This window comes from Somniosus microcephalus, chromosome 11, assembly GCF_052327205.1.
Source record: "Somniosus microcephalus isolate GS21.2 chromosome 11, FLI_Smic_1.0, whole genome shotgun sequence".
Taxonomy (NCBI): Eukaryota; Metazoa; Chordata; class Chondrichthyes; order Squaliformes; family Somniosidae; genus Somniosus; species Somniosus microcephalus.
In genome coordinates this window covers 212102206-212128649 of record NC_140997.1, presented here as the reverse complement: position 1 = coordinate 212128649, position 26444 = coordinate 212102206, and the positions used below count along the sequence as shown (strand labels likewise).

The 26444-nt window shown below is 50.0% G+C and overlaps 1 protein-coding gene across 6 annotated transcripts in view; it reads right to left on the bottom strand.

The window, feature by feature from the left end:
* The window catches only part of LOC147111195 (inter-alpha-trypsin inhibitor heavy chain H3-like), a 219260-nt gene that overhangs the window by 157853 nt on the left and 34963 nt on the right, over positions 1-26444 (bottom strand). For all 6 annotated transcript variants that reach the window (XM_086001845.1, XM_086001849.1, XM_086001848.1 and 3 more), the window contains 2 exons: positions 25166-25291; positions 24664-24845 (listed from right to left, as the gene is read on the bottom strand). In XM_086001845.1, coding sequence (XP_085857971.1) covers positions 24664-24845; positions 25166-25291 — 308 coding nt within the window. The remainder of the gene's footprint in view (positions 1-24663; positions 24846-25165; positions 25292-26444) is intronic.

Genomic DNA, 26444 nt, shown 5'->3' with positions numbered 1-26444 from the left:
GAGGCTTTGGGAGATACGAAGGACTAAAAACAGTGGAAGCCCTAGAGGAGTATAGAAAGTGCAGGGGGGTACTTTAAAAAGAAATTAGGAGAGGGAAGAGGGCGCATGAAAAAACACTGGTGGGCAAAATGAAGGAAAATCCCAAGGTGTATTATAAGTATATTAAGGGCAAGAGGATAACCAGGGAAATAGTAGGGCCCATTAGGGACCAAAGTGGCAATCTGTGTGTAGAGCCAGAAGATGTAGGTGAGGTTTTAAATGAATATTTTGTATCTGTGTTCACTATGGAGAAGGGTGATGTAGGCATAGAAATCAGGCAGGGGGATTGTGATATACTTGAACAAATTAGTGTTGAGAGGGAGGAGGTACTAGCAGTTTTAGCGGGCTTAAAAGTGGATAAATCCCCAGGCCCTGGCGGGATGTATCCCAGGCTGCTGTGTGAGGCAAGGGAGGAGATTGCAGGGGCTCTGACACAAATTTTCAGAACCTCTCTGGCCACAGGGGAGATGCCAGAGGACTGGAGGACAGCTAACGTAGTACCATTATTCAAGAAGGGAAGTAGGGATAAATCAGGGAATTACAGGCCAGTGAGCCTAACATCAGTGGTAGGGAAATTATTGTAAAAAATTCTGAGGGACAGAATTAGTCTCCACTTGGAGAGGCAGGGATTAATCAGGGATAGTCAGCATGGCTTTGTCAGGGGGAGATCATGTCTGACCAATTTGACTGAATTTTTCGAGGGGGTGACTAGGTGTTTGGATGAGGGTAGTGCAGTTGATGTAGTCTACATGGACTTCAGTAAGGCTTTTGACAAAGTCCCGCATGGGAGACTGGTCAAGAAGGTAAGAGCCCATAGGATCCAGGGCAATTTGGCACATTGGATCCAAACTTGGCTTAGTGGCAGGAGGCAGAGGGTGATGGTCGTAGGTTGTTTTTGTGACTGGAAGCCTGTGTCCAGTGGTTTACTGCAGGGATCGGTGCTGGGTCCTTTGCTGTTTGTAGTGTACATTAATGATTTAGATACGAATGTAGGAGGTATGATCAGTAAGTTCGCAGATGATACAAAAATTGGTGGAGTGGTAAATAGCGTGGAGGGAAGCCTCAGGCTACAGGACGATATAGACGGGATGGTTAGATGGGCAGAACAGTGGCAAATGGAATTTAACCCTGAAAAGTGTGAGGTGATGCATTTTGGGAGGACTAACAAGGCAAGGGAATACACAATGAATGGTAGGACCCTAGGAAGGACAGAGGATCAGAGGGACCTTGGTGTGCATGTACATAGATCCCTGAAGGCAGCAGGATTGGTAGATAAGGTGGTTAAAAGGGCATATGGGATACTTGCCTTCATTAGCTGAGGCATAGAATATAAGAGGAGGGAGGTCATGATGGAGCTGTACAAAATGCTAGTTAGGCCACAGCTGGAATACTGTGTGCAGTTCTGGTCGCCAGCCTATAGGAGAGATGTGATTGCATTGGAGAGGGTGCAGAGGAGATTCACCAGTATGTTACCTGGGCTGGAGCGCTTCAGCTATGAAGAGAGACTGGACAGGCTGGGGTTGTTTTCCTTAGAGCAGAGAAGGCTGAGGGGGGACCTGATTGAGGTGTACAAAATTATGAGGGGCATAGATAGGGTAGATAGAAAGGAACTTTTCCCCTTAGTAGAGGGGCCAATATCTAGGGGGCATAGTTTCAAGGCAGGAGGTTTAGAGGGGATTTGAGGAAAAACTTTTTCACCCAGAGGGAGGTTGGAATCTGGAATTCACTGCCTGAAAGGGTGGTAGAGGCAGGAACCCTCACAACATTCAAGAAGCATTAAGATGAGCACTTGAAGCGCAATAGCATACAAGGCTACGGACCAAGTGCTGGAAAATGGGATTCGAATAGACAGGGCTTGATGGCTGGCACGGACACGATGGGCCGAAGGGCCTCTTTCTGTGCTGTATAAATCTATGACTCTATGAAATTGCTGTCATACTGAAATGTTATAAACGGCCTTACGCAGCAAATCCTTCTAACATAGCCTAGCTGTATACAGCGTGTGTGACAAGTGTGCTTTACACATGAAATTTAGCATTACTTATTTATTTTGATATATGTTCTGAATGGTTGCCGGTGGTTGAACAACTTTTTCTTCACTGTGTATTTGTGTCTGAGAAAACACAAGAACAAGGACAGCAGAAAAATGTTAACTCGAGGAAGGGAAATCCTGGTCGAGGTTACACCATTATTAAAGTAACATAGATGAAGTCTGTTTTAAAACCCTGAATTTTCCTGAATTTAGACTTATCTTTCAGCTAAAATGTAAAATTAAACCTGATCTGCCTGTTCAGGTGGATCTAAAACCTCCTATGGTATTATTCAAAGAAGAGCACCCAAGCAACAGTAGTTGTTCTGTGTCAGCTGTGGCTCAGTTGGTAGCACACTTGCCTCTGAGTCTTGTGGGTTCAAGTCCCACTCCAGAGACTTGAGCACATAAAGGTAGGCTGACACTCTAGTGCAGTGCTGAGGGAGTGCTGCAGTATCGGAGGTGCTGTCTTTCGGATGAGACCTTAAACCGACACACAGTCTGCTCTCTCGGGTGGACGTAAAAGATCCCATGGCACTATTTCGAAGAAGAGCAGGGGAATTATCCCCGGTGTCCTGGCCAATATTTATCCCTCAACCAACATAACAAAAACAGATTATCTGGTCATTATCACATTGCTGTTTGTGGGAGCTTGCCGTGCGCAGATTGGCTGCTGCATTTCCCACATTACAACAATTACTTCACTTCAAAAGTACTTAATTGGCTGTAAAGCACTTTGAGATGTCTGGTGGTCATGAAAGGCGCTATATAAATGCAAGTCTTTCTTAGAAATTGTGCAGAATCAGCCAGCCATAGCAGCACTAAAGATGGCTGAATCCGCACAAGGAAGTTCAGGGTCACCTGAATCCCAAGAGGCTTCCACAAAAGCCCAGCAGCCAGTCAGTACGTTTACTCTGCCCGCTGGGGAGTCATTTTGAAGAAGTCTGTCGCTAAGGTTGGTAAACTGGAGCTGGTAGAGAGCCGGTGAGACTGATGCTGTTGATGTCTCAGCTCTGGCTTCTCCTCTTGTCCGTTACTCGCGAGCCGAGCGGAGCGTGCCTGCCCGCTGAGATTAGCCATCGTCTCCTTGACAACACGGCGGCTGGGTGACAAAGAGCCTCCGGGGCCAAGCGTCGGTTTGCGGTTGCTGACATCCTGTACGAGGCCGGGGATGAAAGCGATACCCGCTTCGGGTACTTACTGGAGAGGTCAGTGGGCTGCTCAAAACAGGTCCTATAGGCCAGGGGTCCTCTACCGTGAAAACTTCACACAGACCCTTCAGGGGCAGAATCATCCAGCCATAGCAGTACTAAACATGGCTGAATCAGTGTGGTAAACCACGTTCACTATCGTATCACTGTTAGTAGTTAGCACTGTTCACCACTGTTCGTTATAACTGTATCACTGACCACTATTGTATCACGGTACGAGGTCGCCTCTTGCCACACTGCTATACCTGGGATGACCACTGCCGACTCCGCCTTGGCTCCACCCACCAGGCCAGGTATAAAGGTAAGCGACTGGCTGGTATTCCTCCTGCTTGGATCGGATCACCCACGAGAGTGGGCTCTGTTATTTAGTCAATAAAAACCTTTAGTCACCTTCGTAACTCTTCGCCTTTTATTGGAGGAATTGATAGGTATATCAATTTTATTGACTAAATTTAATGATGTCCGACAACGAGTCACAACCGGCGGAGGAGCCACCAGCGCAGCTCCCAGGAGCACAGCCACACCAGCCAGCTTGGCTGCGAGCCCTCAGACCGCCGTACCTGGACCTGAACCCACGAGCAGCAAACTCAGCCGCAGACTTTAAACACTGGCTGGTCTGCTTCGAATCATACCTGAGAGAATCCAGCGTCCCTCAGGCATCCAAACTAAGTGTCCTGCAGGCACAACTGAGCCCGAGAGTATACACTCTCATCGAGGACATGACTACCTACGAGACCGCCATCAACCTGCTGAAACAGAAGTACCGGACCCCGGTAAACTACATGTACGCTAGGCACCTCCTAAGATCACGGCCGCAACAGCCAGGAGAATCAGTAGCCGAATTCTCACAGGCGCTATATGCACTCGCCAGGAACTGTGACTTTAAATCGGTGTCGGCAGCCGAAAATACTGAAGATAATATCCGCGACGCATTCCTGAAAGGCCTACGGTCCGAGTACTCACGGCAAAGACTGCTGGAAGCTAAAGACCTCAGCATGGAAAAAGCTGAAGCCCTCGCTATCTCCCTGGAAGTGGCCCACCAAGATCAGGAAGCATTCACCAGGTACTGCTCGCGACCCTGGGACTCGGGCCCGACCCCTACCACAGCACCCTTCCCAGCGCCGCCCCCGGGACCTACCTCTGCGTCGGCGTCCCGGACCCGACCGGCCCCGCCACCCCCGGCACCGGCCCCGACATCGGGCATCCGCGATCGGGCCGCCGGCTGTTTTTTTTGTGGCCAGGAGAAGCACCCGAGGTCGCGCTGCCCAGCCAAGAACTCCATATGTAAAACCTGCCTGAAGAAAGGCCACTTCTCCAAGGCCTGCAGGAGCGGATCCTCAGAGGCCAGCAGTGCCGCATGCGAACTATGGGGGCGGCCATCTTTGTTTAGGGCAACTGAGGCCAGCATCCCCACACATGAGTCATGGGGGCGGCCATCTTTGTTTAGGGCAACTGAGGCCAGCATCCCCACACATGAGTCATGGGGGCAGCCATCTTTGATTAAGGCAACCGACCCCAATAGTGCCTCATGGGGCCCTACCTCGTGGGAGACGCCATTTTACTCACCACGCCCGACCGCCTCGCCCGCAGATGACAACGACTCGCTCAGCTACACACTAGCTTCCGTCACCCTGGACCAAGCCCGCCCGCACCATCTGTCCAAGTCAATGATGGACATCAAAGTGAACGGCCACGCCACGACCTGCCTGTTCGACAGCGGAAGCACGGAGAGCTTCATCCACCCAGACACGGTGAGCCACTACTCCCTCTCTGTCCTACCAACACGCAGCCGAATCTCGATGGCATCGAGGTCCCACGCCACGGACATCAGCGGCTACTGTGTCGTGACCCTGTCGGTTAAGGGCACGGAGTATAAAAACTTTAAACTCCTCGTCCTCCCCCATCTCTGCGCTGCCGTCCTACTAGGGCTGGACTTCCAATCCCACCTCCAAAGCGTAACCCTAGCATACGGTGGACCCCTCCCCCCGCTCACAGTCAACAACCAGCAAACGTTAAACCGCCCACCGCGTAACACCTGCAGCCTCTCCACCCTCAAGGTCCCGCCACCCTCTCTGTTTGCTAACCTTACCCCTGACTGCAAACCCGTCGCTACCAAGAGCAGGCGGTATAGCGCCGGGGACAGAGCCTTCATTAGCTCTGAGGTGCGGCGCCTCCTGAAAGAGGGCATTATCGAGGGGAGCAGCAGCCCCTGGCGTGCCCAGGTCGTAGTCGTAAAGACCGGCGATAAAAACCGCCTGGTCATCGACTACAGCCAGACCATAAACAGATATACCCAGCTGGACGCATACCCCCTCCCCCGCATATCTGACATGGTCAATCAGATTGCACAGTATAAAGTATTCTCGACCATCGACCTGAAGTCGGCCTACCACCAACTCCCTATCCACCCTGAGGACCGCCAGTATACCGCCTTCGAGGCGAATGGGCGCCTATACCACTTCCTTAGGGTCCCCTTCGGTGTCACTAATGGGGTCTCGGTCTTCCAAAGGGAGATGGACCAGATGGTTGACCAGAACGAACTGCAGGCTACATTCCCCTACCTAGATAACGTCACTATCTGCGGCCGCGACCGGCAGGAACATGACGCGAATCTGGAGAAATTCCTCCGTACGGCCCAACGGCTGAACCTCACCTACAATAAGGAGAAATGCGTGTTTAACACCACGCGCCTTGCCATCCTCGGCTGCGTAGTGGAGAACGGAATCATCGGCCCCGACCCAGAAAGAATGCGCCCCCTCATGGAGCTACCCCTCCCCCACTGCCCTAAAGCACTTAGGAGAACCCTGGGGCTTTTCGCCTACTATGCCCAATGGGTACCCAATTACGCGGACAAAGCCAGACCCCTCCTGAAAGCCACTTCCTTCCCCCTCACGGAGGAGGCGTGCGCGGCCTTCTCCCTCATTAAGGGAGACATAGCCAAGGCCACGATGCACGCAGTGGACGAGTCCATCCCCTTTCAGGTGGAGAGCGACGCATCCGACTTCGCCTTAGCCGCCACCCTAAACCAGGAGGGGAGGCCAGTGGCCTTCTTCTCAAGGACCCTACAGGGCCCCGAGATCCGACATTCGTCGGTCGAGAAAGAGGCCCAGGCGATCGTGGAGGCAGTACGGCGCTGGAGGCACTACCTGGCAGGCAAACGATTTACCCTCCTCACCGACCAGCGTTCGGTGGCTTTCATGTTTAATAACAAGCTGAAGGGCAAAATCAAGAATGACAAGATTTTGAGATGGAGAATCGAGCTCTCCACCTACGATTATGAGATCTTGTACCGGCCAGGCAAGCTGAACGAATCCCCTGATGCCCTTTCACGAATGACATGCGCCAGCGCGCATATCGATAGGCTTCAGACCCTCCACGACCAGCTCTGCCACCCCGGAGTCACCAGACTCTACCATTTCATTAAGGCCCGCAACCTGACCTACTCCATCGAGGAGGTCAGGACCATGACCAGGAACTGCCAGACCTGTGCGGAGTGCAAACCGCACTTCTATAGGCCGGACCGAGCAAGCCTGATCAAGGCCACCCGCCCCTTCGAGCGCCTGAGCATCGACTTTAAGGGGCCCCTCCCGTCCTCTGACCGTAATGTGTACTTCCTCAACATCGTTGATGAGTACTCCCGTTTCCCCTTTGCCTTCCCCTGCCCCGACATGACCAGTAGCACGGTCATTAAGTGCCTGAATGCCCTCTTCGCCTTGTTCGGGTTCCCGAACTATATACACAGCGACCGGGGCTCCTCCTTCATGAGCGAGGAACTCCGGCAATTCCTCCTAGAGAGAGGTATTGCAGCAAGCAGGACCACCAGCTACAACCCCAGAGGTAACGGTCAGGTGGAAAGAGAGAACGCGACGGTATGGAAGGCCGTCCTCTTAGCCTTAAAGTCTAAGGGCCTCCCAACCTCCCGCTGGCAAGAAGTCCTCCCGACAGCGCTGCACTCCATCCGGTCATTACTTTGCACGGCCACTAACACCACCCCCCATGAACGAATGTTCGTTTTCCCCAGGAAGTCGACTACGGGAACCACTCTACCAACCTGGCTGACCGCCCCGGGGCCGGTCTGGCTGCGGAAACACGTGAGGACCCATAAAACGGACCCCCTGGTCGAGAGGGTGAACCTCCTGCACGCCAACCCCCAGTACGCCTACGTGGCGTACCCAGACGGGCGGGAGGACACTGTCTCCCTACGAGACCTCGCACCCTCAGCCGATCCGGAAACACCGCCACCACCCCCCCCAACCTCAGTCCAGGTAGACGGCATGCCGGAACCCCACGAGCCCTCGCCGACCACGCAAACACCAGCATCAACACCGGATAAGGCACCAGCACCGGATAAGGCAACACCACCGCTGCGGCGATCGGAGAGGCTTACGAAGCCTCCGGACAGACTGACCTACCAGAATTGGTAGTACACTTCACCCCGCCGGACTTAATTCTAAACAAGGGGTGAATGTGGTAAACCACGTTCACTATCGTATCACTGTTAGTAGTTAGCACTGTTCACCACTGTTCGTTATAACTGTATCACTGACCACTATTGTATCACGGTACGAGGTCGCCTCTTGCCACACTGCTATACCTGGGATGACCACTGCCGACTCCGCCTTGGCTCCACCCACCAGGCCAGGTATAAAGGTGAGCGACTGGCTGGTATTCCTCCTGCTTGGATCGGATCACCCACGAGAGTGGGCTCTGTTATTTAGTCAATAAAAACCTTTAGTCACCTTCGTAACTCTTCGCCTTTTATTGGAGGAATTGATAGGTATATCAATCAGCACAAGGAAATTCAGGGTCACCTGAATCCCAAGAGGCTTCCACAAAAGCCCAGCAGCCAGTCAGTACGCTTACTCTGTCCACTGGGGAATCATTTTGAAGAAGTCATGGGTTCGTCACTCCAAAAATCAGCCATTGTATCACCACTATTACTTTAGCCCACCAACTCGAGCACTATTTGTCACTGTATCAGATAACTATTCTTCTTAGGCAGTCCCTCGGAACCGAGGATGACTTGCTTCCACATTAAAAATTAGTTCTCAGGTGACTGATGAGTCCAATGCGGGACCTACAGTCTCTGTCACAGGTGGGGCAGACGGTGGTTGAAGGGGCAGGTGGGTGGGGTGCTTGGGTTGACGTGCGCTCCTTGCGCTGCCTGCGCTTGGCTTCCGCTTGCTCCCGGCGAAGAGACTCGAGGTGTTCGGCGCCTTCCCGGATGCTTCTCCTCCACTTTGTGCGGTCTTGGGCCAGGGATTCCCAGGTGTCGGTGGGGATGTTACACTTTTTCAAGGAGGCTTTGAGGGTGTCCTTGAAGTGCTTCCTCTGCCCACCTGGGGCTCTCTTGCCGTGCCGGAGCTCCGAGTAGAGCGCTTGTTTTGGGAGTCTCGTATCGGGCATGCGGACAAAGTGACCTGTCCATCAGAGCTGATCGAGCGTGGTCAAAGCTTCGATGCTGGGGATGTTGGCCTGAGCAAGAACACTGACGTTGGTGCGCCTAACCTGCCAATGGATTTGCAGGATCTTGTGGAGGCAGCGTTGGTGGTACCTCTCCAGTGATTTGAGGTGCCTGCTTTACATGGTCCATGTCTCTGAGGCATACAGCAGGGCGGGTATCATTGCTGCTCTGTAGACCATGAGCTTAGTGCCGGGTTTGAGGTCCTGGTCTTCAAACACTCTCTTCCTCAGGCGACCAAAGGCTGCACTGGCACACTGAAGGCGGTGTTGGACTTCATCGTCGACGTCTGCCCTTGTTGACAGTAGGCTCCCGAGGTATGGAAAGTGGCCCACGTTGTCCAAGGTCTTGTTGTGGATTTTGATAATTGGGGGGCAGTACTGTGTGGTGGGGGCTGGTTGGTAGAGGACCTTTGTCTTACGGATGTTTAGAGTAAGGCCCATGCTCTTGTACGGTTCGGCGAAGGTGTTGACGATGGTTTGGAGTTCGACCTCCGAGTGAGCGCAGACGCAAGCATCATCTGCATACTGTAATTCGACAACAGAGGATGGGATGACCTTGGATCTGGACTGGAGGCGACGGAGGTTGAACAGTTTCCCGTTTGTTCTGTAAATTAGCTCCACTCCAGTGTGGAGCTTACTGAGGGTGAGATGGAGCATTGCAGCAAGGAAGATCGAGAAGAGCGTTGGTGCGATGACACAGCCTTGCTTGACCCCGGTTCGTACGTGAATTGGGTCTGTGGTGGAACCGTTGGTCAGGATCACGGCTTGCATGTCGTCGTGAAGCAGGCGGAGGATAGTGACAAACTTTTGAGGGCAGCCGAATTTGAGGAGGACACTCCATAATCCCTCACAGTTGACAGTGTTGAAGGCCTTTGTGAGATCAAAGAAGGCCATGTACAGCGGTTGGTGCTGTTCCCTGCATTTCTCTTGTAATTGACGTGCGGTGAAGATCATGTCCATCGTGCCCCTTAGTGGGCGGAATCCACATTGCGACTTTGGGAGGAGCTCTTCGGCCACTGGGAGAAGGTGATTGAGGAGGATTCTTGCGATAACCTTCCCTGTGGCAAACAGCAGGGAAACTCCTCTGTAATTACCGCAATCGAACTTGTCACCTTTCTTGAAGATGATCACAATTACGGCATCTCTGAGATCCCCTGGCATGCTCTCCTCCTTCCAGGCAAGAGAAATCAGATAACTAACACCTCAACTGACCACTCACAGCTTCCTTGGTATGTTATACCCGCCTGTTTTTGACAACCAGTTATTAGAAGGCAAAAGTCTACAGAGCAGTAGTGATACCTGCCCTGCTGTATGCCTCAGAGACATGGACCATGTACAGCAGGCACCTCAAATCACTGGAGAGGTACCACCAATGCTGCCTCCGCAAGATCCTGCAAATCCATTGGCAGGATAGGCACACCACTGTTAGTGTTCTTGCTCAGGCCAACATCCCCAGCATCGAAGCTTTGATCACGCTCAATCAGCTACGATGGACGGGTCACATTGTCCGCATGCCCGATACGAGACTCCCAAAACAAGCGCTCTACTCGGAGCTCCGGCACAACAAGAGAGCCCCAGGTGGGCAGAGGAAGCACTTCAAGGACACCTTCAAAGCCTCCTTGAAAAAGTGTAACATCCCCACCGACACCTGGGAATCCCTGGCCCAAGACCGCACAAAGTGGAGGAGAAGCATTCGGGAAGGCGCCGAACACCTCAAGTCTCTTCGCCGGGAGCAAGCGGAAGCCAAGCGCAGGCAGCGCAAGGAGCGCACGTCAACCCAAGCACCCCACCCACCCGCCCCTTCAACCACCGTCTGCCCCACCTGTGACAGAGACTGTAGGTCCCACATTGGACTCATCAGTCACCTGCGAACTCATGTTTAATGTGAAAGCAAGTCATCCTCAGTTCCGAGGGACTGCCTAAGAGGAGAGGAGGAATAGAAGGCAAAAGAACAAGAGTTCAATGATGATGAATGTTTCAGTGAGGGTAATTGAATGTCTCACCTCCTGACACCACAAAGCCTTCCCATCATCTACAAGACACAAGTCAGGAGTGTGATGGAATACTCGCCACTTGCCTGGATGAATGCAGTTCCAACAATACTCAAGAAGCTTGACACCATCCAAGACAAAGTAGCCCGCTTGGTGCCACCGCCCCCCCCCCCATCCACCACCTTAAACATTCACTTCCCCTCCACCACCAGCGCACTGTGGCTGCAGTGTGTACCGTCTATAAGATGCACTGCAGCAACTAGCCAAGATTTCTTTGACAGCACCTCCCAAACACACAACCTCTATCACCTAGAAGGACAAGGGCAGCAGTCACATGGGAACACCATCACCTCCAAGTTACCCTTCAGGTCACACACCATCCTGACTTGGAAATATATCGCTGTTCCTTATTCGTCGCTGGATCAAATTCCTGGAACTCCCTCCCTAACAGCACTGTGGGAGTGCCTTCATCACACAGACTGCAGCAGTTCAAGAAGGCAGCTCACCACCACCTTCTCAAGGGCAATTAGGGATGGGCAATAAATCTCCTTGCCAGAGATGCCCACATTCCATGAATGAATTTTAAAAAGTATCTCTGTCTGTCTTTCTCTCAAGTAGTAAAGGAATGTAGTTAATACATAGGAATAGCACGATGTAGGTGTTATTTTGACCAAAGGGTGAAAACAGGCACTAAATGGGTGCAGTGCTCATAAGACTAGCCTGTTTTAAAGTCTGGATTTAGTGCACAATTTTGGTCCTAGCACCTGGGCCTAGAAATTGGATAAGGCCCAAAAACAGGCGTGGGCAGCACAAAACGCTATGTGCCCACGCCCCTTCAAAGTGGTACAGGCAGCATGCAAGATTCAAGTGATCCAACATCTCAGTGCTGCAGTGGAAGGTCAGACTGTTGCCATCGTGGCTGGGTTTACGAGTGTGGAAAGAGGCTTGCAGGCTTTCACATCACTCCAGCAATCTCACACCAAAAGATGGCTAACAATGTTGAGGCGCTGCCTCGGGGGAGTGGCAGTGGCTCCGTAGAGCAAGAACCTGCTGTCCTCTCTCAGGATGACGACATTCCTACTCCCACCACTGACATTCCGCCAGTGCCGTTGCTACTACCTGTCATCCAGCCAGCCCAGACTGCTGCCACCCATGCTGAGGTGGTGCAGTCTACAGCCGGGCCTTCTAGACCTAGAGGTGCTCCAGGTCTTCCTGCAAGGCCATCTGCAGTCTCCCCCACTGAAAATCAGCAGCAATCCACCAACCATGCTGCAGCCACTGGGGGAGCACTTCGTAGGAGCACTGGAGTAGGAAAAGGAATATGAAAGACAGAAACTAAGGGAATGCACAAGAGTGATTAGTTTGTTGTTGTTTTGATCTGGCAAAAAAACTGAGGGCCACGGTGACCTTAAGGGCCACTGGGAGAGCTGTCATCGCCCTGCTCTGAGGCTGCAGGTCTGGTTGCAGGAGGTGGCAAAGTTCTGTGACCACCTCTGTGTGAAGTGGGGCCTCCTAATACACTGCTGTTGGCTTAAGTGCAGGTCGGGGAAGTTCTCTCAAAAGACCCTAGGTGGGTAAGGCCTCCTGCTGAGAGCCCTCATGCTCCTCCCTCTGCGAGCATCTTGTCCTCTTCTTCGCTGACTACGCACCAATTCCCTGTCATACTCGCGTGCGAGAGGGACTACAAGTAGAGCCCCCATGACCGAGAGCATGTGGTCTGACCTGAACCCTTTGTGATGAAATATTTCCATTCATCACTGCCTGTGACTGAGATCGGTTTCAGTGTCATTTCCCTTCCCCCAGACCTCATTGTATTGTGTACTGGAATGTGCTGTATTGTATACTGGAATGTGCTGGAATGTGCTGTGTGTAGGGCTCCGCCCATACCTGGCCCCATTTGTAAGCTAGCTTCAGTCTAGCCCCAGTCTCCAGAAGGACGACACCTCTCTCGCTTACGTGTTTCGTTCTAAGTTAATAAAAGCCTTGTTTTGTTCTGCTACCTTCGAGTCTCGGAATTATTGAGGCACATCACCCTTTAAATGAGAAGCAAGACGTTCTCAACTTGCAGCAACAGTCCCTGTCACTCACCAACTTAAAATAACTGTAGAAAGCTCCAAACAGTTGCACAAACTTACACAGAGCCAATAGAAATGAAAAAGCAAGTCAGCTGCAAGTTGCTGATGATACCTTTAAATAGCGCTGATGGGGGTGTCCTTCCTGCTGCTGATCATGATTTTGAGAGGGCATTAAAAGGAGCGGTGACGTCCAAAATGGCAGGTTGTGCGTTAAATCAGCGTTGCACGCCGATTGACGTCACAATCTGCCTCATCTAAATATCTGCAGCGAGCGCAGGCAATGGCAGTGCTGCCGACCTGCCCAAAATGATGGCCGCCGCGTACTGCGCCGGAATGGGCGGATGCGAGCCGGCCGCCATTTTGTCTTCCAAACCAGCCTTAATGGGCAGCGCAAACGGGTCCAATTTCCCGGCCCTAATGGTTTAGCACACAAGTGCTGATTAGGCGCAATTTTCGTGGAGCAGTACCTGTATATGTGGGCTCCTCGCACTAACTTCCACTGTAGATGTGGAGTGCTCTGGCTGGCACACAGCAAACGTTGCAGGATAGCTCAGGGATCAAGGGAGAGGGCACGCAGGTTCTCAGATGCATTTCAGGGCTGCTCTTCACAGCTCCAGCAGCGATGACCAAGAAATGGTGAGTATCCCTTTAAGTAGCGCTTGAAATCAACATCAACGCCGTGTTTATTCCCAAACAGTTGGTCGCTGTTTAGAGTGTTAGTTGAAGCACCAGCTACCAAAATGCCATGCTGCCTCTACTGAGCGCTAGTAGGCATTTTAAGTGGCAGTCAGCTGTTTAACAAGCCTCCTGGTAGTCATTCCTAATGCTGGCTTCAACTCCTTTACCAAGATGGTTTCTTGCGCTAAACGCGGGCTAAACTGGTGTTTAAGCTTAATAGCCCATCTTGGCCACCTCTTTAGCGCCTTAAACATTCGACGAAAATCGCCCCCATGACGACAACAACAATTTATGTTTATATAGCACCTTTAACATAATAAAATGTTCCAAGGCACTTCACAGGATTGTTATCAAAAAAAAATTGACACCGAGCCATATAAGGAGATGTTAGGGCAGATAGCCAACAGCTTGATTGAAGAGGTAGGTTTTAAGGAGCATCTTAAAGGAGGAAAGAGAAGTGGAGAGATTAGGAAGGGAATTCCAAACCTTAGAACCTAGGCACCTGAAGGCACGACTGCCAATGGTGGAGCATTTAAACTCGGGATGTTCAAAAGGTCAGAATAGGCAGAGCGCAGAGGTCCAGGGGGATTGTTGGGCTGGAGGATGTAAAGTCTGTGGGTTATATGGTGAATTATTACACAGACTACAAGAGTAAACTTTAACAGGACTTTACTATTCGAAGGTCAGGGCGAATCTGCCCAATCACTCATTACACAGCACTTATATACCGGTGTGGTCACCACCGGTATTACAGTATACCGCAGCCAAGATAAAGTAGTGCAACACCTAAAATAGTTCTCTTAAAGGTGGACGGTTACATACAATAGTTCTCTTAAAGGTAGAACGGTTACATACACTACAATCCTCCCTTTTTAGCTTACAACATACTTATTCCCCATTAAACATAACATATATCCAACTTCATGTAAAAACAGTTCACAGATGTAGGCCTAGAAATTCACTGGCCTTAGCGCCGCTTTTGAGGCGCTAGAGGGCCTAGCGCCGAAGTTATGGCCAGTTTAGAAATTGACAGGGGCCCTAAATCGGCGTTAGGCCGGTAGCGCTGCGCCGGCACCGATGACATCATCGGTGTGCGCAGCGTCCCGGTTGCCATGGTAACCCGCCCGAACTCGGAAATTGAGTTGCGGCCGCCTCGCCCGTGGCAGCCGCAAGCAACGTTCTGGCAGAGGTGCCTTACAGAACTTTGCGCCGGCGCATTAAAGGCCCCGCGGCGGCCGGCCGCTTTCCCGCCGGCCGCCTGGCCGCAGCTCCCTCCCCGGACTTCCCCCCCCCCCCCCCGGAACAGAAGCAAGCCCGGCACTTGTCCGAGGTGCCGGGCTCATTTTTAAAAAGATTATCGCGGGCCGCGGCCGGGTGCAGGCAGCTCCTCCTTAACGGAAGGAGGAGGCCTGCACTTCCCGAGCCTGCCGCACCGCAGCGGGCGCCGCAGCGCCGGAATAGCGCCACAATGTGGCGCGTGGCGCCAGTTTTGAGGCGCTGAGACCCCTCAGTAGCGCCGGCAGCCGTTTGGGCACGGCGCTACTGAATTTTTGGCGCGCGCAGGGGGACTTAGCACCGGCACTAACTTCCGGCGCTAAAGCCCTCGCTGCGCCAAAACCGAATTTCTAGGCCGTAGTCTCTGCGGAAAACAGTTCATAGATTCAGTCTCTGCGGAAAACAGTTCACAGATTCAGTCTCTGTGGAAAACAGTTCACAGATTCAGTCTCTGTGGAGGCGCCTCCTGTGCTTCTTGACTCGGTCTGGACAACGCCTCGGTGGTGTAGCAGTTCCCTGTGGTGTAGTCGGTTCACTTTGCTGGGGTGACTCATCCAATAGTCCTTCACTGGACTTAACAGCTTGAACTTCCGTCACTTCTGAACCAGCATTGCTGACTTCTAAAAGCTTGAGTACCTTGGGAAGTTTTTCTACTTCCAAACTGATTTGGTTCCGTTCGGAGGGACCACGTGCGTGATCTGGTAGGGGTGATAATGGTTCAGATGGGTCATCTTCTTCTGTTTCGTCTTTTCCTTTCCTGCTTCTTGGAGACTCTCTGTGCTCCGCTGCCAGACGCATGCACAGTTCCTCCTCCTCTTTCTCCTGTTGCCTTAGCAGCGCCACCATCTCCCGGTGTTTCTTAGACTTTTTGTGATTCTTCAGGGTTTTTGCACTTCGGAAGATTTCCCCACAAGCTGGGCAGAACAGGTCATCGTTATATTCGGTGTCGTTCAACAGGACGTGGTAATAATCGGTGTCGTCCTGAGCTAGGCCAGCGAGAGGGTCTTTTATTTCCTCCATGCCCAGCTGGACGTTAGTCAGCTTTTGTTCCAATTCCAGACATCTCTCCTGAAGAGACTTCTTCATGTGTTCAGCTTCCTCCAGCTTTTTCTGGGCTTCCTGCAAGTCTTTTACTAATGACCTCATTCGTGATTTCAATACTTCAACTTCATTCGGAGATTGATTGATCGTATTATTCAATCCCTCTACTGGAGCAGCTGTTTCAGCATTCTGTTGTTCAACATTGACGTGAATCAGCGTACTTTTGGCATCCAAGGTTTGCTCTGCTGCCATCTTCTCAGTCTGTGTTGCAACCTCAGCTATTCCAATAACTTTTGGGAGCTCCAAATCCCTCTCCTTTGAAGATTTAGACTCATGTCCAAATTGTTCCCATTTCAGAGTCTTGTCCCTCAGCATATGAAGGAGTTGGCTGACCGTTGACTCTTCTGACCTCATCCGTTTCCCAGTAGCTGCAGGGCTGTTTATAACCTTGCCCTGGGGCTCCTTTGCTGTTTCTACTTCACCATCATCCGCAGCCTCCACCATTCGAATTTCCACAAATGAATCGTCCGGTGATGTTGCACCCAACTTCAGTAGGAGCTCGGAATTCATGGCGACCAACTCAGCCTTTTCTGCCTGCAATCTGCTAACAAGCGCCTTCAGTTGCTGAACATCTTGCTCCACCAGATTAGAGCACGCACCTTCAGAAACCGAATCAGCTTTGATTCGTTTGGCCTCCTTGCGCAGACGGTTTGTGTGCTCCTGCTCCCTTTTCTCCCTCAGCTGTTTCTGTTGTCTTTCCAGATTCTCCCACTCTGTGTCAAAGAACGTTTTCATTGCTTTTATCTCTTGCTCGAGACGGCAACTCAATTGTTCTAATTGCTGTTGTAATTTGAAATGGAGTTGAGTTCGAGCCCGGTGTTCCTCAGACTTGTGCATGTCTGTAAACTGGACAGACTCAGAATTCTCTGCCAAACTATGTTGTTGTTGTTCAGTGGAATTCTGTTCTGAAACTTTGTTCTCCTTTGAAGCATCAGTATTTATGCACTCCTTCGTTTTTCCAACCTTAGTCAGCAAGTCCATTTTAGACTTGTCTTTCGCACCTGGGCTGGTCTTGTCGTCATCCGTTTCAGAGTCTGAGCTGATTGTCTTCACCGAGTTCTCACTCGTTATTGCTTTTAGGTAGTGCCATTCCATGTTTATTTCCCTGATCCACTCCCGTCCCAGAAGTGGTGGACCTCCCTCAGGTAGTACATATAAGTCCATTCCTTGGTGTTCTTTGCCCCTGTCTCTCACCTTCACTTGTATCTTTCCCATGGGGTATACTTTATGCCCCGTGTATGTCTGCAATACGATCTTGGTATCTCTCAAGGGTATATGTGAGAATAGCCGGTTGTAATCCCTTCGATTTATGACTGATAGGGCTGATCCTGTGTCCAATTCCATTTTCACTTGGACTCCGGCTACTTTTAGTGTGACCCAGATAGTTTGTAGGTCAGCTTCCTTACTCACATTGTGAATTCTCAGACTACCCAGTTCCTGGCCGTTCGGGTCTGAATCCGAATTCTGTTCATCTGAACTCTTCTCAGCCACCTTGTGTACCTTGCTGTACTTTTCCTGCAGTGACTTTTTTCTGTTGTTGGTCTTCTTTCCTGACCGGCATACTTTAGCTATGTGACCAAGCTTGCCACATTTTCTACATTCCTGGTTTTTAAAGCAGCATTGGTTCTGGTCGTGTGTTGTCTTCCCACAACGATAACATTTTGTTGTACCCGAAGTCATTTGATCCACGCTGAGTACCGCTGCCTTCAGCTGCATTTCCGCAGTGCCTCTCGCGGCTGCTTCGTGTGATGCTGCAATAAGGACAGCCTTGTCAAGTGTAAGATCGTTCTCTTCGAGCAGTCGCTTTTGTGTTCCTTCCTTCGACAACCCGCACACGAACTTGTCTCTCAATGCCTCTGTCAGATTTTCCCCAAACTGGCAGTATTTTGCTAGTCTACGCAGTTCGACCAAGTATTCCGCGTTGCTTTCCTCTTTCCGTTGCGTTCTCGCATAAAATTTGAATCGTTCTGCCAACATCAGCGGTGTGGAGTTCAAATGATCCTTCAGGACAGCAACAATATCAGCGAAAGTCTGATCCGCCAGTTTAGCTGGTGATAGAAGATGCTTCAATAGCCCGTATGTCTTCGCCCCCATTGCGTTTAATAAGGTGAGAGCTTTATCATCATCTGCTATTTTATTGGCCTCACAATATATCTCGATGCGTTCTACGTACGTGGCCCAATCTTCCACCTCGGAATCGAAGTTGTTGATGTTACCATGCTTAGGCATCTTCACTATCTTTTTGAGAAACCACAACGAATTTGTTCGTTACTTTTTTTTTCCAAAAATGGCGGTTTCCTGCGCTTGTCTTCTTCCCCGCCCACTTTCAAAATGGCGGTTTCCCGCTTCTGTCTTCTCCCCCGCCTACTGGTGGCTTCCCGCGTTTCTTCCCCTGGCGGGAGGGGTAAGCTTTCCTTCGGGCGACGACCGCTGGCTTTCGGAGTTCGCAGCCTGCGCGCCGGCTTCAGTGCGTTCCTTGTTCCCTTTTCTCGGCAGGGCAACCGGCGCTGGGGACAACCCGTTGACGGCGAACAGTTCCAGCCACTGGCTGAATCTCCTCGGTCTCCCTTGCTCGGCTCTGTCTCTCCCGCTCGCTCGGGCTCTGTCTCTCCCTCAGCGGCTTCCAATCGCGCCTCCCAGCCCTCTCGCAGTCCGGTCCTTTCCTCCCCCGGCTGCGGCTGAGTTCTCCGCGGTTTCTTATTTTTATTTCTTCCCGTGCCTTACGATCCCCGTCGCAGCGCCTCGCGACCTCGGTAGCTGCCCGGCCTTTCGCCGGTCGCGGTCGAGCTGTCTCACGACGCTGTTGCGTCTCCCAGCCCGCTTGTAGCCCGGTCTCTCACACCGGCTGCGTTCCCGCTTGTAGCCCGGTCTCTCACACCGGCTGCGTTCCCGCTTGTACCGCGGCTTCCGTGCCCTACGCTGCCCCAGACTCAGCACCTCTGGGCCCGACTTCTGTCCGGCTCCTTTCCCCCGACCGTGGTCGAGTTCACTGCCCTTATCCTCCGTTTCTTTTTATTTTCCCCCTACTCACAGTCAACGTGGCCGACTTGCTTCTCTTGGCTGATCGGCTCACTCACCGCCGTGGCAGAAGGGACAATAACAGCCTGTTGCTGATGGAAGGCTTCGTGTCTGAATCCTTCCTTCTTCCTTGCTCTGCAGACTCGAGTCTTCTCTCAGCAGAACGACGAGGGCGGGTGCCTCTTCTCGACGCTCGTTAACTGCTTCGGGTGTGTCGCTGCCACAGGGTAAGATCGAACCCGTCGCCACTGTAAAGTCTGTGGGTTATATGGTGAATTATTACACAGACTACAAGAGTAAACTTTAACAGGGCTTTACTATTCAAAGGTCAGGGCGAATCTGCCCAATCACTCATTACACAGCACTTATATACCGGTGTGGTCACCACCGGTATTACAGTATACCGCAGCCAAGATAAAGTAGTGCAACACCTAAAATAGTTCTCTTAAAGGTGGACAGTTACATACAATAGTTCTCTTAAAGGTAGAACGGTTACATACACTACAGAGGAGATTACAGAGAGAAGGAGGGGCGAGGCCATAGAGGAATTTGAAAACAAGGATGAGAATTTTAAAGTTGAAGCGTTGCTTAACCGGGAGCAAATGTAGGTCAGCGAGCACAGGGGAGATGGGTGAATGGGACTTGGAGTGAGTTAACACACGAGCGGCAGAGTTTTGGATGATCTCAAGTTTATGGAGGGTAGAACGAGGGAGGGCAGCCAGGATTGAGTTGGAATAGTCAAGTCTAGAGGTGATAAAGGCATGGATGAGGGTTTCAGCGGCAGATAAGTTGAGGTAAGGGCGGAGACGTGCAAAGGCAGAAATGGGCAGTCCTAGTGATAGAACGCATATGAGATAGGAAGCTCAATTTGTGATTAAATATGACACCAAAGTTGCGAACAGACTTGGTCAGCCTTAGACAGTTGCCGGGGAGAGAGATCAAATCAGTGGAAAGGGAACGGAGTTTGTGGCGTGAACCAAAGACAATGGCTTCGGTCTTCCCGATATTTAATTGGAAGAAATTTCTACTCATTCAGAGCCGGATGATAGTATAGAAACAGTGGAGGGTTCAAGAGAGGTGGAGGAGAGATAGAGCTCGGTATCATCAGCATACATGTGGAAACTCACATTGTGTTGCCGGATGATGTCACCAAGGGGCAGCATTTGGATGAGAAATAGAAGGGGGGCCAATGATAGATCCATGGGGGACACCAGAGGGGACAGTGCGGGATTGGGGAGAGAAGATATTGCAGGTGATTCTATGGTTGTGGCTGGAAAGTTAGGAATGAAGCCAGGCGAGTGCAGTCCCATCCAGCTGGACGATGGTGGAGAGGAGTTGGAGTAGAATTTTGTGGTCAACCGTCTCAAAGGCTACAGACAGGTCCAGAAGGATGACAAGGGATAGAGTGCCTTTGTTGCAGTCAATTAGGATGTCATTTGTGATTTTGGCAAGAGCAGGTTCAGTACTATGGCAGGGGCGCTAGCCTGATTGGAAGAATTCAAACAGGGAGTTCTGGGAAAGATTGGGCACGGATTTGGGAGGCGACAACATGTTCAAGAGCGTTGGAGAGGAAAGGGAGGTTGGCGATGGGGGCGGTAGTTTGCAAGGACAGAGGTCAAGGGTTGTTTTTTTGAGACAAGGGGTGATGACAGCAGATTTGAAGGAAAGGGGTACAATACCGGAGGAGAGAGCACCATTAACAATATCAGCTAACATGGGAGCCAGGAAAGAAAATTGGGTTGTCAGCACCACAGAACAGAAGAGTTGTAGACCCGAGCAGTGAATTCTCATTATCCAGCATTTTAAATCTCAGACTGGATGTTTTCTATTTGAGTACATGTTTCTTTTATTGTTGGCTTCAACCTTTTGAACTTTCTAGGTCAAGAGGATTGGAAAAGACTTCTCACTGGTAGACTTAGACCAATGAAAGAACAGCTTTTTTCCACCAATTGCAGAGCATCTTTTACCAATTCTCAGGGATTGGGAAGTTCAAAACATTGTAACAATCTGTAGAGACAACTTTGGAGAGTGGACAGTGCAGGAGATCACAGGTCAAATGTCTGAGAAGCAAACCAGGCCGGGTTGGGTGACAGAAGGACAGCAGATGGTAGTAGAGCAGGCCAGAAGTGGAGAGCACCACATGAAGCCAGAATACAGAAAGTGGGGAGCACAAACCAGGTAAATGAGTAGGAGGCAGCCAGACCATCTTTGTTTAGGTAGTCACTAGTTAGTTATCCAGCAACTGACAAGCACAGGTTGGAGCCCATGCTAGGCAGACAACAGATATCAGGAACTACTTACAAATAGTATGATAAGCAGATGATTTACCACAGCATATGTGAGTGCTTTTCCAAATTTCCTGACAACAGCACCATCACAGACCATAGCCCATTAAATAGCGACACCACCAGTTGAAAAGGCTGGGCTACAAATTCATTATAGCCAAGAAATGGGCGAGTAAAATGGTTAAGTAGCGCCATTTGAAATTCATCTAGGCTGCACACAAAATTCGTCCTCACTCCTCATTAAAATGATTGCAGTCATGATTCTCATCTAAAAACCCAAGCTCATTGGCATTACACTGAAAAGATGGACCAAGATTGGGTGTAGTCTAAACGCAAGTTATGATTGCCACAGGCTTTTTTCACTACTTAAAGGGGATAATCATTGATGCTGTAGCACCTCATTCTTAGCATTGTTGGGTGTGCAGCTGCCTCAACAACCATAAGAAGGATAAGGAGAAGGAGCACTTATTTACAAATCCTGATGGCAGATCGCGCCCCAGGGAGAGAGCCTGGAGGTTTTCGGATGAAGCTTTGGAGGCATTGGTTTTAGAGGTTGAGAGAAGGTGGGCGGTCCTGTACCCGGCAACTGGCAGGAGGCCCTCGCCACAAGACTGACGGACTATGTGGAGGGAGGTAGCACACCACATCACGGGCAGCACTGTGATCACCAGGACGCACACCCAGTGCAGGAAGAAGTTTAACAAGCTCACATGGGTGGTCAGGGTGAGTGAGGGCTTTAACAAATGCTACAAACCACCATCTGTACCACAAGCTTCATACACTGCTCAATGCACCACATCCCCCAGCACTTACCCACCAAAAATCTCTACCTAGCAATACTCACACCCACATCTCACACCTTGCACACAATGACAGCTATTCAACAATGGCAGACACAAGGGTCATTAGTTATTAGAATTCATGTCATATGTGTGATATGTTTAAAGATAAATTTATTAAGTGTGTTTGGAATATTTTGTGGTCTCTCTCATTTCACCTTTTTGCCCAGAAGGATTCTGTGATACACCATGAGACAGGGATTGTATGATGGAGATGTGGTGAACTACAGGGTTCTAGGGTTTAATCCAAGTGAATTGGAGTCTGATGAGCCGGTCACGGACAGCCCGCCCAGAAGGTCAATTGTCTAGCGGCCTCCTCCCTCCCTTCTGTTCCTCCTCATCCTCGTCCTCTTCGACTTCCTCCTCCTCCTAGTCCTCCTGACTGTGAGGAAGTGTTGCGAGCAGAAGTCTTTAACAAATAATGAGTGATTTCTGCACTTGAATCAACACGCCCTGTCACCAAAAAAACTTGAAATAACTAAAGAAAGCTGTATCAGTTGCAGGAAGTAGCAAACAGGCACTGAAACTGCAGAACCCTGTTAGGTGCAGCTGATTGGGAATGGTACCTTTAAATATCGCTGCTGCAGCCTGCTTCCTGCTGGTAGATGCCAGCTCTCACTGTCGTTGGTCCGTGCTGCCATTACGGTAAGTGGCTATAACCAAGTTGGGAGATCGGATGTCCAGTGAGCGTTGTACACTCATTGATGTCACAATCTTCATGATGGCGAGATCCCTGGCGATCGGGTTTACCGGCAACGTTACCGGCAACACCAATATGGCGTGTGGCGCTGGAACCGGCATCAGCTGTCGTTACAGCTGTCAATGGCATGTTACAAACCACAAGAAATCCTCCCCCAGAGATTCAACAGCAACTCCTCACCACTCTGCAGCCCAATCACCATAGGCAGCAAGCCCTGGATATTAGAGCATATGGCTTCATTCTGAGCCTCTAGGTAATGCATTCTAGTTATTGTCATAATAAGAACATAAGAAGTAAGAGCAGCAGTAGGCCATATGGCCCCTTGAGCCTGCTCCGCCATTCAATAAGATCATGGCTGATCATCGCCCTCAACTCCACTTTCCTGCCCGATTGCATATCGCTTTATTCCCCTAGAGTCCAAAAATCTATCTATCTCAGCCTTGAATATACTCAGACTCTGCATTCACAGCCCTCTGGGGCAGAGAATTCCAAAGATTCACAACACTCTGAGTGAAGAAATTCCTCCTCATCTCAGTCTTAAATGGCTTACCCCTTATCCTGAGGCTATGCTCCCTAGTTCTAGACACTCCAGCCAGGGGAAACAACCTCTCAGCATCTACCCTGTCAATCCCCCTCAGAATCTTATATGTTTCAATGAGATCACCTCTCATTCTTCTAAACTCTGGAGAGTATAGGCCCATTCTACACAATCTCTCATCATAGGACAGCCCTCTCATCCCAGGAATCAATCTAGTGAACCTTCGTTGCACCGCCTCCAAGGCAAGTATATCCTCCCTTAGATAAGGAGACCAAAACTGTGCACAGTACTCCAGGTGTGGTCTCACCAAAGCCCTTCCCTCAGAATGTCCTCATCAACTAGACGCTGAGATCTGCATTGAGCATGGTAGAATGACCTACCTAAGCCAACTTGTGTTGTACAGCCACCTTCATGTTCTAGATGTCCAAGTCCAGTGCTGTGTGGCAGGTTTAGTCATGTTTTGGTAAAAAGAATCATGCCCAGTATGAAGCTGACTCCCTCAGCAGGGTACTGAGCGACAGATTGTAGGCCAAGGTCCTCTCTCCATGCAATTTTTACCCCGTTTGTCTGACAACTGGGTCCTGGACTTCACATATGAGCCAAAGGAAGCCCTCCTGTTGCATACCTAGAAGAACTGTTTGGACATGTCTTATATAACTTTCTTTGGGGATTTGGTGTCATTAAAGAAAGACAAAAAAGATTAAAGCATCCTTTCCTCTTTCTTAGTGCCAAAGAACTGCATCTAACATAAACTTGGCATCCAACATGAATTCCAGGTACTGATACGACTCTGCAATTGGGACAGACACTCCTTACATCTTCCAGTCAATACTTTTGAGATCTTATTTTGAGCTGTACAAAGCCATAATATTGCATTTGGTGACAACCACTATCATGAGCCGCTGGTTAGCTCATAACCTCTGCTGTGCGCTAGGTGAACTTACATTGCAAACTCAGCACCTAACTGGAATTTCATTTTATCACCGAATAAACCAGGAGATTCTCATCAGGTGGTTGTTATCAGTCAGGGGGAAATTCCTTAATGTTCATTGGGCTTTATATCCAACACCTCAAGTGGAACTAAGATTGGATTAAACAGCTGTAGCGTTTCTGACTGTTTTTACTGCAACTCAGCAGCAGATTTACAAGACACGAGTTACCAGTTATTATACATTTAATACCACCCAGTACACAAAATGACTCAAGGCAGAGGTGAGCAAAATGCTGGGAATTTCCTCAGAGATGCTCCCGCTCTCTCATTATAACTTTGCCGGAAGTGCGGTGGAAATCCAGTTCACAAGCATCAACAGGGTTTCCGCCGCACTTACGGTGAAGTTACAGCAGCAGTGGGAGCAGCTCTGAGGAAATTCTGGGCCATAGTAAGTGAGCCAATATCTGTAAGCATCTAATAACCATTGTACCTGGAGCTGTAAGGGAGCATCTGAATCCTCATAAATTCGCCGCGCGACACCGTTATTATCCAGTGCCATTTTCTCCAGAAAATTGTACTTAACGTCAAAACCAAACCCAAGGCAGTACACGTTGTACCTGTCCTTTACGGCATTTTTAACATTATTCTGGATTTTTGTTGGGTTTGATTCTCCTGTAATAAAAATAAACAAACATAATCAGTAATGCCAACCCCACCATCCCATAAATCATGAGACAAACTCTTAAAAATCATAAGGATTGGTATCGAAATCATGAGTTACTATTTTTTTCAAACATAAGCCAAAATAGATTGACAGTTTGTTTATAAACCTCATTAGTGGCTTTATTTATGTTTTCAAAGAATTTTTCATCAGTAGCATCAGAACACAAGCCCCGATATTGCCTGTCTCAGGCCTACCTTCTCCCTGTCCAGTTTTGAGCTTCAGTTCAGTTAGACAGACCTTCACAACACAGAGATATAATATTACTAACCTTCATTTGGATCACCATCAGTTAACAAAATTATCATGGAGACACTTCTTTCAGGCAGTTCTTTTTTTTTATGGGCCTTGTCCAGATGTTCTACTGCTTCCAGCATAGGATCATTTATATTTGTTCCTGTAACAAAAGAAAATATCACTTTGTCTTTGAACATTTTGCAGTCTGGGGTAGAATTTTACCTGGCTGTGCCATGCTACCAAAATATAAGTTGGGCAACTAAATTTCAGATGTTAAAGTGTGAGTTGACTACCAGTTTTTAACAATTTTCACTGGGATAAAATTCTGGAGTGTAGCAAAACAGGTTGTAAGTGTGCCCACATCCAAAGACTTGGACTCCACCGAGTCAGGGCAGGTTGCCAGTGCTCTGATCCACCAGCAGAAAGTGGACTGGCCAAAAGTCACTCTGCTAGAGTCAGCCCGAGATCCAGAGAGAGCAACCAAATTATCTGATTCAGCATTGGAGGTAGTGGACAGGAGGAGACAGATCCTGTTTGGGGCAGAAATCACTCCCACAAACATCTCCACTGCCAGTGGCAAGAGATTGCCGAGGAAGTTAATGCCAGGAACTGAGTTCCGAGGAAATGGCTGAAATGCCGAAAGAAGTTCAATGACCTCACCAGTGTTCTCAAGGTATGAATCTTGCCTATCACCTCAACAACTCTCGCCTCATACTTGCACCATCTGCAGCCTCGCTACTCACAATACTCCCCTCCCCGCTTCCCTTCACTCTTCCAAAATCACTGCAACACACTTCAGTCCACCTCTTTCTCTCTGCACTTCCCAATCTCACCACTACTGCAACCCTCACTTTCCCAGACCTCACATCTTACACACAACAGATGAACTATACCACCATGAGGGATACAGTCTAAACCCCTCACAAGGATGCCATGAAGACACACTATTCTTTCTTGCAGAAGAAGGTTACACACAACTTGCGACAGGAGCCTGCAATCGGAGAAGGCCGAGCCCGCCTGCTTATCCTCTACCCTGCGGAAGAAAATGTGCTGGCCATCATGGGCAGGGGGAGAGTCATACGAACATGGCCATAATGAGTGACGGCGCTGGAGGAAACGTCATGCAGGTTTTCTTCACACCTTATCCACTTTTTCCCTTTTTACTTCCATCTCTCCATACACACTCTGCAGGACAAGCTGCAGCCACTTCTAACTCTGCTCGCCCTTCACACTTAAAGCTAACCCTCGTCCGTCCCTTTCATTTCAGGTGCTGAAAATGTGGACACACCTCTGTCAAGGTCACTGACCACAGC